The following is a 15,566-nucleotide window of genomic DNA, read 5'->3' on the forward strand; positions in this document are numbered from 1 at the left end:
TGTAAACGAGACGAACTCTGGTCTGCATCCCCTTAACAATTGTGTGTATTGAGCCGGCCCGTACTGTATTGTACCCATTCTGCAATCTGTTAATAAAATGTTCAATCAATCAATCAATCAATTGTACTCATTCTGCAATCTGTTAATAAAGTTTTCAATCAATCAATCAGACAGGACAGACAACGGACAGATGATCAAATAAAAAGGTGGAATATAGACTGAACGAAATTTAAATAGAAGCACAATGGAATATAATAGAATTATACAATAAATGGTATATACAGTACTAATGGAATAAAATAACAGTACAGTGGAATGGAATATTTAGCAGGGCTGTGCATTGATTGATTGATTGAAAATTGTATTAACATATTGCAGAATGGGTACAATACAGTACAGCTCAATACACACAATTGTTAAGGGGATGCAGACCAGAGAAAGACTTTCGTCTTGTTTACATCAGGGTCCCCCATTTTCAATTCATCATAACATACACGACATACAGATAGACAGTACTGCTACATCTATACATTTATGACATACCAGATCTGCAACAAATACAGTACTGTTTGTGATACAAGAAGGGTCTAAAAAAGAGAGTATATACATGAACAGTGAGGGAATAAAGCGTGATCACTCCCACAACACTCCAGCAGTAGGGGTGGGAGTGCAGAGAGAGAGAGAGAGAGAGAGAGAGAGAGAGAGAGAGAGAGAGAGAGAGAGGAGAGAGAGAGAGAGAGGAGAGAGAGAGAGAGAGAGAGAGAGAGAGAGAGAGAGAGAGAGAGAGAGAGAGAGAGAGAGAGAGAGAGAGAGAGAGAGAGAGAGAGAGAGAGAGAGAGAGAGAGAGAGAGAGAGAGAGAGGGCTAGTGTATGCAGCACTGGATATCATCGAAAGGGAGTCAGACAGTCGCGAAGCCCAGGAGGGACGTGGCCATGAAGAAAACACCACCACTGCGTTATTGACGTCCCCTGTGCTTCTTGAGTTATGCTCTCACGAAAGAAAAGTAAAAACGAAGCGTCCAAACCGGCCGAGGTCCACGGGAAGTATGTGAAGAAGGAGACATCGCCGCTCCTCAGGAGTAAGTAGTGCAGCAACAAGTTAGCAGCTAACGTTAGCCGGCGTGCTAACCTGTTGTGTTAAAGTTGTTATTAAACCTGTTAAACTGTTTACCACTCTCTCTCTAAACTGTGATTCACCATACGCGTGTAATCCGCTCTTTACATTTGAGTCATTCGACTTATTTGTATGGAATTTCAATAGTTGGTGAACTTGTTTGGACGAATTGCTGACCAGTTAATACATTATTAGCATGGACAAGCTAACTATTAGCAACATTAGACAGTTGCCAGTAAACTGAAGTAAACCTACTAACTAGGGTTAGCATTACTAACTTAGCTGCTAAGTTGGCTACAAATATTGCTGGTCGAGTGATTTCTGCTGTGGCTGTTTCAGTATTTCCCAAACACATGATTACATGATTGATGTGGTGTAGCTAGTAAAATCTGTAGATCTTTTCTGGACTCTTTTTGTATCACAAACAGTACTGTATTTGCAAATCTGGTATGTCATAAATGTATAGATGTAGCAGTACTGTCTATCTGTATGTCGTGTATGTCATTATGATGAATTGAAAATGGGGGACCCTGATGTAAACAAGATGAAAGTCTTTCTCTGGTCTGCATCCCATTAACAATCTTGTGTGTATTGAGCCGTACTGTATTGTACCCATTCTGCAATCTGTTAATAAAGTTTCAATCAATAGATTAGTCCAGCAGCATTATTACAGCTGTGAAAGGAGGTGTCATCGCTCTGGGTTGTTGATGACTAATGTTATGCTGGATGCTTATGTCATAGAACTGCTGACTGTCGCTGCTTACCCGCCATCGTTTACATTGTCGTTTAGCTGACGCTTTTATCCAAAGAAGCGACTTACAAGTCAGTAGGAAGGGTACAACTCTTATCAGCTGAGTAACAATGTTCATCAAAGTGTTCAGACTTCTACAGTGTTGAGCAGAGCGTAAGTTAGTACATTAGGAAGAGTGCATGACAATAAGGTTATATAATGTGTTTATATGACACGCGTCATATTTGTGCTGTGTGTGTAATAAATGGATACTCTTTTTTTCCCCCACCCTCTTTGCAGATCTTATGCCCTCATTCGTCCGTCATGGACCCACTATTCCCAGACGCACAGAAGTCCCTCTGCCAGATATGGGGCCGTCCTCCTATCCCGTGGGACACAGCCGAGAGCCGGTGGTGGTGGTGGTGGCCCGCAACAAGAGTTTCCTACGCCCCCCGGTGCAGAGGCCACCCCACGAAGTGGCCCGTCGGGAGAGCCACCGGATGTCGGCGCCTCCGTATCTACCGCGCAGCCTGGGAGACCTGCCCCACAGCCTCGGGGAGCTGCCCCACGAGTACGGCGGCTCCTCGCAGTCCTTCCTCACAGATGTGAGCCCCATGTCTGAGAACGGGGATGCTGCCCGCTACTATTACCCCCCTGAACCCTACTATGACAACCAGCCGCACAAACAACAGCAGCAGCAGCAGCAGCAGCAGCGCCAGCCTAGACGTGTCCCTGATCGCTTTCCTGAGGACTATAGATATTATGAACACCATGAACACAACTTCCAAAGACTGCCACCGCAACACACTCCCCCGGCCCCAAGTAGACCTCCCGCAGGTAAACGTGAGATGTTTTTTTTTTTTAATGTTGCCGCAGGTAAACGTGAGATGTTTTTTTTTTTTAATGTTGAAAACCTCCCACAGGTGAACACGAGATGTGTTCTTTTATGTTGGAACTGGAACTACATTAATTTGAGCAGTACAGTGTACAGGCATTTTGGGGGTAGCTGCCCTCTCCCTTTTTTATTAACTTCGGGTGTCTTTGGGGTATTAAAAAGTATTAAATTCATAATTCTCAATTTAAGGCCTAAAGCGGTATTCAAAAAAAAAGTGTTACATTTCATTTGCACAGGTAATAAACATTTCGGCTGTCGAGAGATGAAATTATATTGAATATATGAAATGTTTTTGTATTCAAGTCGTTGGTTTTTGCGGGGCTACCAGGAGCTTGGTGCGTCTGGCGAGAGCTTGTATGGAACGTGTGAGACTTCAAATAGGCATGCAAGTGCTGCTGTCAAGTCTGTGTCGCTATGTGTGTTTTTGTGGTCAAAATATTTCTTGAAAAGTCTTAAATTCAACTTGTTGAAACCTGGTTAGGTTGTTGTTGTTGTATGTGACCTGCCCCATTTTATGTGGAGATGATGGTAAACTAAAAATCTATATGCAGAAAAAACATCAAAGACTTTGTAAGAAGGCACTTTATGTATGGCGGGGCAAAGGGGTGGGGGCTCAAGCCCCCTTTGGACCCCATCTGTGCACATGCCTGGAGTTGTGGATGTAGGGCATGTCAAGACATGGTTGTCTTGGATTCAGATTCAGACGACTTCATATTATTTATACACATATACAACAGAGTGAAATATGTGGGCCTTGACCCTGCAGCAACAATGGGGAAAATAAATAAAAACAACAACCATAGGAATACTAGAGCTACGTAGTTTCCAACGACCAGTAGCCATTGTGTCAACGTCATCGTTAGAATGTTCAGCTCTCACAATTCTAATCTCACACAGGAGATTAGTATTGTACACCTGGAATGAACATCACCGGTGGCTTTTGGACGGCTCTGCAGTCTGCCGCTTTGTAATTAAAAAGAAAAAAAGCGATGATTTCTCCCCATCTTTGGAATTAAACGGTGTGTCCATGAAACAGCGTGTCACACTTGACATGGTAATCTGTATGATGTACTAAAGCATACACTTTTCATGCGATTAAATGTTGGTGTCGCAAGAATTTTCCAACCTCAAGTTTCTGTGGGGGTGGGGGGGGGGGGGGTCGCATACCAGAAACGAATAGAAACCTTATATTTTGTGACTGACACGTTAAATTAGTGTACATGGTTTTGTTTTTTTTTATCTCTCTAAGGCCGTCACTTAACGGAGAGCCTTGTTTGGATTGCATTTAAACAAACGGCTCGCTGCATTTTTCATCTCTTGTTTGCTAAAGGTTTCTGACGGCAAACCGGCAATTTGCAGACCGCCCCCAGCCAAACTGTCTCAGCCCCAGACTCATCCGTTTACTCTAATACTTTCTACATGCGCATCACACACACTGGGCTAATTCATTTAGTTCTGAGTAGTAAGACTACTCGTCCTGAACTGTATCCAATAAGTTCCTGTGTGATGCATTGTGTGTTATACAGTTGTAAAGTGATTTATTTTTTAGACTCGCTGGCTCAGGGCATCTTTCTCAAGAAAAGGGCATGAGATGATGATGAGGAGGAGGAGGAATGCATTTTTGTGGAACACTCACTCGCACATTCCAGTCCCTCGCTCGCTAGTTGGCAGAGAACACCAGTGCTGTTGCCGTCACACTCGTGCAGAATTGATCAGATTCCAGCCGCCGCGTTGCTGAAACGTTCGGTTTCCTTCACATTCTTTTTGCGGCTTCTTTTTTAATACGCCACTGCTATCGTTTTTCTTCAACCCCCCCCCCCCCCTCCGGTTTATAGTACTTGTCTCTAGCAATCTTAGCTACACGACACTGATCGCATTCTTGACATGTCGGAAGCACGGAACCTGTTGAGTGAGCCCACGCTCCCGTCTGTTCATACTGCGAGTGAGGGTGCTCTGCGGTGTACAGAGGCCGGGTGCTTCTTCCTGTCTGTTCAGAGTGAGGGTGCTCTGCGGTGTACAGAGGGTGCTTCTTCCTGTCTGTTCAGAGTGAGGGTGCTCTGCGGTGTACAGAGGGTGCTTCTTCCTGTCTGTTCAGAGTGAGGGTGCTCTGCGGTGTACAGAGGGTGCTTCTTCCTGTCTGTTCAGAGTGAGGGTGCTCTGCGGTGTACAGAGGGTGCTTCTTCCTGTCTGTTCAGAGTGAGGGTGCTCTGCGGTGTACAGAGGCCGGGTGCTTCTTCCTGTCTGTTCAGAGTGAGGGTGCTCTGCGGTGTACAGAGGGTGCTTCTTCCTGTCTGTTCAGAGTGAGGGTGCTCTGCGGTGTACAGCGGGTTCTTCTTCCTGTCTGTTCAGAGTGAGGGTGCTCTGCGGTGTACAGCGGGTGCTTCCTGTCTGTTCATAGAGAGAGTGAGGGTGCTCTGCGGTGTACAGAGGGTGCTTCCTGTCTGTTCAGAGTGAGGGTGCACAGTGGTGTCCACCAGAGAGAGGTAGCCCCTTTCGTGACTGTGATGCACAGAGTGAATCCACAGTCACTTCCTAGCCCATAGCAAACCAACCTATGTTGACCATGAAGGACTGGTTCTGCCCGAATCGTTCGTTATACAAGTATCACAGAGAAATTTCAAAGGTACTACTCACAGTTGGACGAGGGTTTCGGACAAAAATACGTGATGGTTTGAAAGCTCGGTGTTTCCTAATAAACATTTTAAATATTTTTTATAAACTGGTCAACACTGCATTATTTCCGGCATTGGGTGCATGATGCGCATGCGCTGTGATCACACCAGGCAGCCAAATACGGAAATAAAGCCGTTTTGAGCAGTGTTACTGTTGACCAGTTTATAAATAATATTTAAAATGTTTATTAGCAACGCCAAGCTTTCAAACCATCACGTATTTTTGTCCGAAACCCTCGTCCAACTGTGAGTACCTTTTGAAATTTCTCTGTGATACTTGTATAACGACCGGTTCGGGCAGAACCAGCCCTTCATGGTCAACATAGGTTGGTTTGCTATGGGCTAGGAAGTGACTGTGGAGTCACTCGGTGCATCACAGTCACGAAAGGGGCTACACCAGAGGGTGCTTCCGGTCTGTTCATACAGAGAGTTAGGGTGCTCTGCTGTATCCAGAGGGTGCTTCCTGTCCCGAAGTAACGAGACGTTTCCCTCCCATTTCCTTCCATTCACCGAATGATGTAGGTCAGAATCATCGGACAGTCACTCTGGCTGGCACACTCGGGTCGGTTTGTCCTGGCCGTTGAAGCAGACCTGTCCAAAAGCACTTGGGGATAATATCTGACAATGAATCAGCAGTGCTTTTTTTTTAGTTCCGCTGCTTGAATGCCATTCGTTGCGCCTGTCGTCTCCCATTCCATTGTTTGCACAGTTGGCTTGTCAGAATAGCTTCTTTAACGGGTGAACATTCCTATCCTATAAAAAAAATAAAATCGTCTTACTGTCTTTTCTTCTATTATGTACTTTATTACTATGCTACTATACTATATACTATACCTATCATGCTAATATGTCTATACTACTATGCACTCAGAGTGTAACACTCAAAGTTCTTCACTATTTGACAAACAATGCCCCTGACCTTTAGCTGCCAGAGATGTACCCCTCCTGCTGACTTGTTGTTCACAATCTTGCACGTCGCTTTGGATAAAAGCGGTGTCTAAATGTAAACGTTTCGCCCCGGCGTCTCCCACCCTATTGTTTGTACAGTTGGCTCGTCAGAATAACCTCCTCCAACGGGGGAACATTCCTATCCTATAAATGACCATCTTCCCTCCCAAGACGTCCGAACCGTCCTCAGGAACTTTCCCAAAACATTCCCCCCCCCCTCCCAGAGGCACTGTTCTCTGGCGACAGGTTCACATCGTTTGGCCCCGAGATGTCCATCCCTTCTCCCTCAAGGTTTCTACGATTTTTTTTCTTCTTTTTTTCCCCCGTCGCAGGCATAGGTCGTATCCAGGCCAAGTCCCTGGGGAACCTCTCCAACTTGACCGGGGAGGACCTCCCTCTTCCCCCCGGCTGGACCGTGGACTGGACCATCCGCGGCAGGAAGTACTACATCGACCACAACACCAACACCACACACTGGAGCCACCCTCTGGAGAGGGAGGGGCTCCCTCCTGGCTGGGAGAAGGTGGAGTCCGCCGAGTTCGGAGTCTACTACGTGGACCACATCAACAAGAGGGCTCAGTATCGCCACCCGTGCGCTCCAAGGTAACGCCACTGGAATTGCGTAGACTTGTGCCTTTATTCTTTAACCCTTTCACCACCACACTGCAAAGGGTTAACCCTTTCACTACCACACTACAAAGGGTTAACCCTTTCACCACAGAAGGTTAAAGGTTAACCCTTTCCCTACCACACTACAGAAGGTTATCCCTTTCACTACCCCACTACAGAAGGTTAACCCTTTCTTTTCACTACCACACTGCAAAGGGTTAACACTTTCACTTGATTGATTGATTGAAAACTTTATTAACAGATTGCAGAATGGGTACAAACAATACAGTACGGCTCAATACACACAATTGTTAAGGGGATGCAGACCAGAGAAAGACTTTCGGTATGCCCAATATTTAAGCTCTGGCACCTCAGTACCTCACTGACCTCCTACACTCAGTCACGGTCCCTGCGATCCACAGGCACTGGTCAGCTCTCCATCCCCCGAACCAGACTGCAGACCTTTGGGGACGGAGCTTTCAGTGTGGCAGCTCCCACCCTCTGGAACTCCCTCCCTGCAGAAAAAACTACTCAAAACCCACCTCTTCAACTTGGCCTTTAACCCCTAATTTACCACTTTGTATGTTGAGTCTGCCCACTATGTTTGTTACTTTTGTTTGTTTCCCCCCCCCATGTAAAGCGACCTTGGGTCTTTTGAAAGGTGCTATATAAAACAAGGTTATTATTATTATTTAGTAAGACTCCACCACTGATCCGGATTCCTGAGCAAATTGCACCAGGTTTCTATTTTAAAAATAAATAATTTTTAAAAGGTCTGTATGATAGCATGTACAATAATGCTCTATATGCAGTACCAGTCAAAAGTTTGGACACACCTTCTCATTCAGTTCAATGAGAAAGTGTGTCCAAACTTTTGACTGGTACTATATATATATAATATATATCGATTCACATCTGTCTGTACGTACCTGCATCGAATCCTTTTTACATATCTGTAGATACTATATCTTTGTCTGTACATATTAATACTACAACTCTGTGCAATGTGCATACATCTGATTAGCACTATTACTCAGTAGTACTCAACTCTTTTTTTTTTTTTCCATTGTGCTGTACTTGTGCTGTATGTATGATGACAATACATTTGAATCTAATCTAAAAATCTTTACTTTGCGCGATCGTCAGCCAGGTCTTGTAAATTCCTGTCGGACAACTAATATAAATGTAGATCTCTCTGTTCTATATATGTTAAGTCTTTCTTCCCCTTCCCCGCTCCCCAGCGTGCCTCGTTATGACCAGCCCCCACCGCTACCGCCCCCCGTGGCCTATCAGCCGCGCCCCGCCGAGAGGAACCAGCCCGTCCTGGTGCCGGCCAACCCCTACCACACGGCTGAGATCCCTGACTGGTTGCAGGTCTACGCCCGTGCCCCGCTCAAGTAAGGAGCCGCCGCGCGATTGGTCTATTCACCGTGACACGCCCCGCCCCCACTTTTGCCCCGGTCTCTTTTAGAAGACGCCAGCATAGTGTGGATATTCCAAGCTATCTGCGGGGTAGATTAGATTCATAATTCTCAATTTATGGTCTTAAAATGTCAGTTGCACAGGTATTATCCTGGCTGTTGGGAGATTAAATAATATGAAATTTGTATTCAAGTGGTTGTTTTTTGCGGGGCGACCGGGAGCTTGTGTGGAACGTGCTAGAATTTAAATTGGCACGCCGGTGCAGCCGCCAATACAGTGTCGCCGTGTGTTGTTTTTTCTTCTGCTAGTATTACATTTAGCTCTTGAGTGGTATTAAAAATATCTTAAAAAGTCTTACATTGAACTTGTTGAAACCTGCAGATCGATGCCCTGTTAACAGAGTCCTTTCTCGGCTGTCCCTCATGCTAGCTCGGGATAGTTAGCCACAAATCAATGTAAAGTTAGTCAATGGGGTCGAGCTCCTGTTTGTACAAGCTGAGAAATGTACTCTGTGTGCACTGTGGAGTAGTTTTCAGTGAGCCTCAGTCAGCCTGTACAGACAGGAGCTTGACCCCACTGACTTTGCGTTGATTTGTGGCCAACTATCCGGAGCTCATTTGGTGAGTAATGCCGTGTCTCCGTTGGCTATGTTCAGCCTGGCTGGGGCTATAGCCATGGCCAGGTTTGGTATGGTATGGTTGGGTTTGTGTCTCCATTGGCTATGTTCAGCCAGGTTTGGCCAGGTTCTAAAGACAATGGAGACGCTCACTGTGTACCAGACAGGCCACACTACATTTACATTTAGTCATTTAGCTGACGCTTTTATCCAAAGCGACTTACAAGTTCTGCCAAGAACAAGTCACCAGGAAGGGTACAACTCTGCCAGCTGTAAGATTGTTCATCAAACAGTGTTGAACTTGAGTGCTACAGTCTTGAATGCATAGTAGTATACTTATAGACATAGTGGCATAATTAGGTAGTAATATAGGCATAGTACATAGTAGATGCCAGTGGTAGTAAAGATATATTAGCAGTAGTAGGTAGGTAGTAATATAGGCAAGGTAGATACCTTAGTAGCAAAGTGCACGATAGTAAGTAGTTTCTTTTTCATTTGAGATATTGATTGACGAAGTGTGTTTTAGTCGATGGTGGAAAAACCACGGCTAAACCCTGGCTAGTGGAGACGAAGCATTAGAAATAGGGCTAGGAATCTGAGACACACACACATGCTATAGACACACATACACATATCTGAGATACATACACTCGCATACATATATGACGCACTCACATACACATCTGAGACACGCACTCGCATACATATTTGAGACACATACTCACGATACGTACACATATTATGAGATACACTTGCACACACACTCGTATGTCTCTGAGACACATTCTCTCACATGCACCGTGAAGAATGATAGCATCTTGTTAGGAGTGCGACATATGATTACATTGCAGACGGAGATTGACATATAAGCAAGAGGTGAATCTTTTATCCTCTGCCGTATATATAAGAGTGCATATATATATGTATATATAATAATAAATAATATAATAATTACTTTTAGTTTTTGTAATTATTTGTTTTATTGTTTAGGTTTGTTTTCAGTGTCTGTGCTTAAATAATCTGTTTGTTTTGTATGTTTATAAGAAAGAGAGAAAAAAAGAAAAAGAAAAATCGTTAAAGTGTATGATGGTACGTTAAAGGGTGGAAACGAATGTAAGATTTGTGCAAAAATAGCAATGAAATAAAAAAAGAAATAGAGCTAGGGTTCGGGGGGGGGGGGGGGGGGGGGATCTGAAATATCCCTTTTTCTAGGGATGCTCGATATTGGCTTTTTTACCGATACCGATATACCGATATTGTCCAACTCTTAATTTCCGATACCGATATCAACCGATAACGATATATGCAGGGTTTCTCCCCCCCCCCCCCCCCCCCCCAAAAAATGGAATAATTTCAGGTAATTAACATTACATATCTCTTGTTGTGGAATTAACACAGCATTATGCATACTTTTGACAATAAATAAAATCAGAATTTGTTCTTACTTGCTTGCCTGGGTAAATAAAGGTTATAGAAATGTAAAAAAAAAAAAAAATTGAAAACCGATACCGATATTTTCCGATATCACATTTTAATGCCGATAGCGGCCGATAATATCGGACATCCCTACTTTTCCCCAAGGCCCGGTGAGTGAATAAAGCCCTCCTCCTCCCCCCTCTGAACTCAGGTACGATCACATCCTGAAGTGGGAGCTGTTCCAGCTGGTGGACTTGGACACGTACCAGGGCATGCTGAAGCTGCTCTTCATGAAGGAGCTGGAGCGCATCGTCAAGTCCTACGAGGCCTACCGGCAGGCGCTGCTGATGGAGGTCGACGCGCGCAAGCAGCGCCAGCAGTGGTACGCCCAGCAGCCCAGCAAGAACTTCCTGGGGAACATGTGATCCGCGTGCGTGGTGTGTGTGTGGGGAGCGGAGCCGCCGCTGCTGCTGCCTACAGAATGTGGAACCGGGGCCCACCACCGCACGTCTCTCTGTGTGTGGAGCCGGGCCCACCAGAACCGCGAGTCTCTCTCTCTCTCTCTCTCTGACGTCTCCTAAAACAGTCGGGAGCGGTCGGGGTTTTTTCCTTTTGATTACACCATCGGGGCCCTTAATTGCCTCCTCTTTTCTACCAAACACATCTGTGCCTTCGCTTGATCCAAATATATCAGCCAGAATGTGGATCGGCTCCCAGAGCTCTGCGCCTCCCCTCCCTCCCTCCCTCCCTCCCTCCCTCCCTCCTTTCCCTCTCTCCCTCCCTCCTCCTCCCTTTTTGACTTTCTGTCAAGTTATGAATGACCTTGTGACTGAAAAGAAAAAAACAAGATAAAAACACTCCAATGAAGAAGAAGAAGGAAAAAAGAGAAGAGAAATGTAATGCGCTGCAGCCGGAATGACTAGCGGTGCCATATACACACGCATGAACTGAGAACTGAGAAGCTGTACGGATACTTCTGCTTTTTTTTTTAAAGACTGAGAGTCGGGGAGTCTGAAAGACCTGCTCTGTCGGTGTCTTGTTTCATAATTTTTTGACCGTGTGTAGAATAATGTAAAGATTGTGCCTTTTCATCAAAAAAAGAGCAGCATTATTTTTTTTTGTTTTTGTTATTATTACAATGCCTGCTCATATCTCTGGTGAAAACCGGCCGCTCCAGTCGCCGTCTTCCCACAGGAGAGAGGGAGATGGGCGGGTTCCACTTTTTTTTTTTTTTTTTTTTTTTTTAATATCTATTTCCGTTTCTCGAGTCACTCCGTGAATATCTTTTTTTTTTCTACCCGTCGTCTCCATTTGTAGCCCTCATACACAAATCGAACACCTTTTGTACATTCAACACGAATATGTATTGTTGCTTCTTTTCATTTTTTTTATGACATATCCTTTATAAGACAATCCACCAAAACGTTCACAATTATTTAAAAAAAAAACGAAGGTTTTGATATGAAAAGCGTCTTTTATTTTAAAGACCTTAATAATATTGCGGGGGATGAAATGTGGGATTCGACGTGGTGAGTGTCTCTCTCGGCCCCAGGCATTCACCGTGCGTCGGGAACACTCCTCTATCACCATGCGTGTGTTTAATGAAACATAAATAAGCTACTGGAACTTCTTGACACTATCATGATTTTAGAAAAATGCATTTAAGTTTGCCAAAACAAGTGCAATTTCATTTACTATTGTTTTTTCCTCTTGTGTGTGTGTGGATCATGTTCCTTGCCTTGGTATGTAATGCCTCATTTCCATGGACTGACACTCGTCTCCCGCCCCCCTCCCCCCCCCCCCCCCTGTGAGTCTGTCTGCTATGCAAGAAGGCCTCCCGACACACGTCTGTTCCCAGTGATGTCACACGTTTGTACATATATCTTAACCTTGTGGATTAAGAATACAGGACATAAGCAATACATTCTGCTGTGAAGTAAAGAGAACAACAAAGGAATCAAAAAGCCCAGAGGAGTTGTTGCTGTCGCTTTCAATGCCTGGTCGTGGCTAAAGGGTATTCACGTTTTTAGTCTTTCTTCTTTTTTTTCACCTTAAAGGGGCAATTCGCCCCCAAGGAAAGGATGCTGATTTATTTTGTACAACATCCAAAAACTCAAAAAAAAAAAAAAAAACTGTTTCATTTAGTTTGACAGTAAATTTGTTTGAATATTGCCCCCAGTGATGTCATGGGGGGACGTTGGATCCCGGTCTTGTGTTAATTACAGATAGCAGTCCCTATAAGACAAGGTATTGGTATTTTTTTTTTCTAAATCTAAATAATTACATTATTTCATGGTGCTGTAATTCACGTAACGATTCAATGTCCCTCCAATGACAACACTGGTGGCCATCATCAATCTCATTCACTCTCAAAAACTGTCATTGTTTTTTTTTGGGCGAAGTGCCCCTTTTAACCCTTTCACTGCCACATGACAGAAGCCGTTGGTTGTGTGATAGGGTTAACCTGTCGTGTGGCCGTGAAAGGGTTAACCTGATGTGTATTGCGGCAGTGAAAGGGTTAACCTCAGCGGAGACATCACCTCCCACCTTCACCTAAAATAGAGATGAGAAAAATCTATTTGTGTAATCAGATATTTTCAAAATGATGATGCGTTTTCAACTAAACGCGAATGCCGTCTAGCCACGACCACATACAGTAGCATGCATCTTATATCCACGCCTGGAAATGTCATTCTATGTCGTGGACCGCAGGGAGAAAATCCGTTACCTAGGCGACAACAACTCATGGGGATCCGAATAAACACACAACCCTGGTGCTTTCAAAACGGAGCTCGAGTTACGATAATAATGGTTATACTCAATTTTATTTATTTATAGAGCTAAATAAAATAAAACACATTGTATATTGTTTCATACACTATATATCTTGCTTTTCCTGAGATGGTATTGGAACATATCAATAAATTACTCCAGCCTGGTTTTAATTAGTTTTGGTCCAGCTTTTATTTAGTTACTCCTTTTTATCTGAATTTTGGCAACGCATGACTCGGAGATCCTATAAACTTTGAGACAGGTTTTCGTTCCATCCGATGACCCAGCTGGAGTACAGCGAGGCTCAAAAAACCGTCCAGATCAGAATGAGAATCTTGATGGCGGTGGGGTTGATTACATTATCGTGTGGAAGACACCTAGACTGTCATGTACCGTACCTGCCTCGCAAAACAGAGTGCAGAGCTCTTTCGCCCAAACCTCAGCGGTGACTTGCCAGGTCTCCGTGACGGCGATCCCACGCCGCGGACGACCAGGCCGACATGGGAACCGCCGTCAACAACTCAAACCGTTTATTTGAATTGTTTTACGAATACAAAGCTTGTTTTTTTGGGAAAACACAAGAGTCAGGGTTGGCTTATTTTTCGCCATGCAGCGGTTTCCACAGATCAATAAATAGCGTATGGAGATGAGGAACGAGATCTACAGCATGGAGATCCACCCAGAATAGCCTGTCTCTCTCTCTCTCTCTCCCCCCCCCCCTCTCTCCCTACACACAGAATAGCTACATTCCACGGATTTGCCAGAACATTCAATGAGAAACAACAATGGGTTTAGTTTTTTGCACCCACCTCCACGGTACAATGAGATCAGACCTATTTTCCCCTCCCCCCAAAAGGCCACACACGCATATAAAGGATCATCGGGGTCTATTAGGAGTGAGTATTACAAAAAAACGGTGCAAGCAGACTATTGCGTGAGAGATAAGATATTGTCAGCTAACATTTTGTGTGTGTCGTCGTGTAAACCTTTGTACCGTGTTTTTCCTGTCTCAACATCAACCATCCCAGTGCTATTATTTCAACATATTATGCCAGCACAAAATCGTTCCCCGATCCCTTACTCCCATCGAATATAACACTTAAAGGGGAACTTCGTCAAAAATCAACTCTGATTTATTTTGCGCGTAATCTCACACGCAGCCAAAACCTCGTAATCAGTTTTGCGCGCTTTCGTTTAGTTTGGTGGGTTATTGAGAGTAAGTGGATTTGGACGCAGTGATGTCATCGGGGGACATTGGATCCTTGTGTCGTGTTAATTACAGCGCCGTGAAATTATGTGTATGTAAGATTAGCAACACCGTGTCTTTAGAGGCACTGCTACCGTATAATTCCATTGAGCTATAATTAACACAACACACGGATCCAGTGTCCCCGATGACCGTATTCAAACACCGTTACTCTCAATAAATGTCCAACTAAATGAATGTGTGCAGAGCTGTTTAAAGTGTTTGGATGTGTGTGACATTATGTCCAAAATAAATCGGCAGCATAGTTTTTTGGTTAAGTGCCCCTTTAATAAACATTTATCCCCCCCCCCCCACACACACACCTCACAAAAAAACACAAAATAGGGATATACAACTGTGTGCTATGTACATCAAGTATTTGTATGTAGCCTGGTGGTTGCTACAGCTATGAAATTTGTATACATGTTATGACAGTAGTACCAATCCATCACACAACCGAACATAAGACACGCGCTCAACTGTACGTTGTTGTTTTTGTAAGAAAGTATACCGGACTCGAGATAGGATTCGAGAGCTTAACGTGATAAAGACGCCAATTTTTTTTTTAACCATGCTGCTGATGACACGCGTATGCTTTCTGTATTCTTAGCATACAGTACAGCATTTTGGCTTTAAAATATGGCATAGATATTATTTTATAAACAGCACTAAACTTCAAAAACGGAACGATCATCATCACAAATTGAGTACAGATTGCCCATACTTAAAATCATCATTCAATGACGGATGATTTAAAAAAAAAAAGAAAAAAAAATAATAATAATAAATAAATGCCTGATATGACATCGGCAGCTGACTGGATCTTGGGTGCAGATTTGCTTCAACCTCCTGGCAGAGTGCAGAATCTATATACAGGTGGTGGTTTCTCTTCCAAAAGACAAATAAAAGTCCCAAGTGAAAGAAAATGATACATGACGACAACAGCTGTTTGAAGGCAGCCCACCCTGTGTCGAGCAAGCCTGCTGTTGCCTCTACATCGCCTCGCTCTATACGCGAACAATACATAGTTCATACTTAGCTTTTTTTCTTTTCGTTTTAAAGTAGTGAATGCATTGGCGGACAACGTCGCCAGCCGGGGGGTTAAAATAAAACCAGTGCCCAAGTA

At 44.1% G+C, this 15,566-nt stretch overlaps 1 protein-coding gene across 1 annotated transcript; it reads left to right on the forward strand.

Moving 5' to 3' along the window:
- Positions 1–866: 866 nt before the first annotated feature.
- sav1 (salvador family WW domain containing protein 1) lies at positions 867–13,347 on the forward strand. Its single transcript, XM_084309434.1, has 5 exons — positions 867–1,079; positions 2,145–2,681; positions 6,692–6,962; positions 8,210–8,365; positions 10,634–13,347. Exons 1-5 carry the CDS (start codon positions 986–988, stop codon positions 10,845–10,847), a joined length of 1,272 nt encoding a protein of 423 aa, XP_084165560.1. The 5' UTR covers positions 867–985; the 3' UTR covers positions 10,848–13,347.
- Positions 13,348–15,566: the final 2,219 nt, after the last annotated feature.

The sequence above is a fragment of the Notolepis coatsorum genome (assembly GCF_963971535.1).
Source record: "Notolepis coatsorum genome assembly, chromosome: 3".
NCBI classification, from domain to species: domain Eukaryota; kingdom Metazoa; phylum Chordata; class Actinopteri; order Aulopiformes; family Paralepididae; genus Notolepis; species Notolepis coatsorum.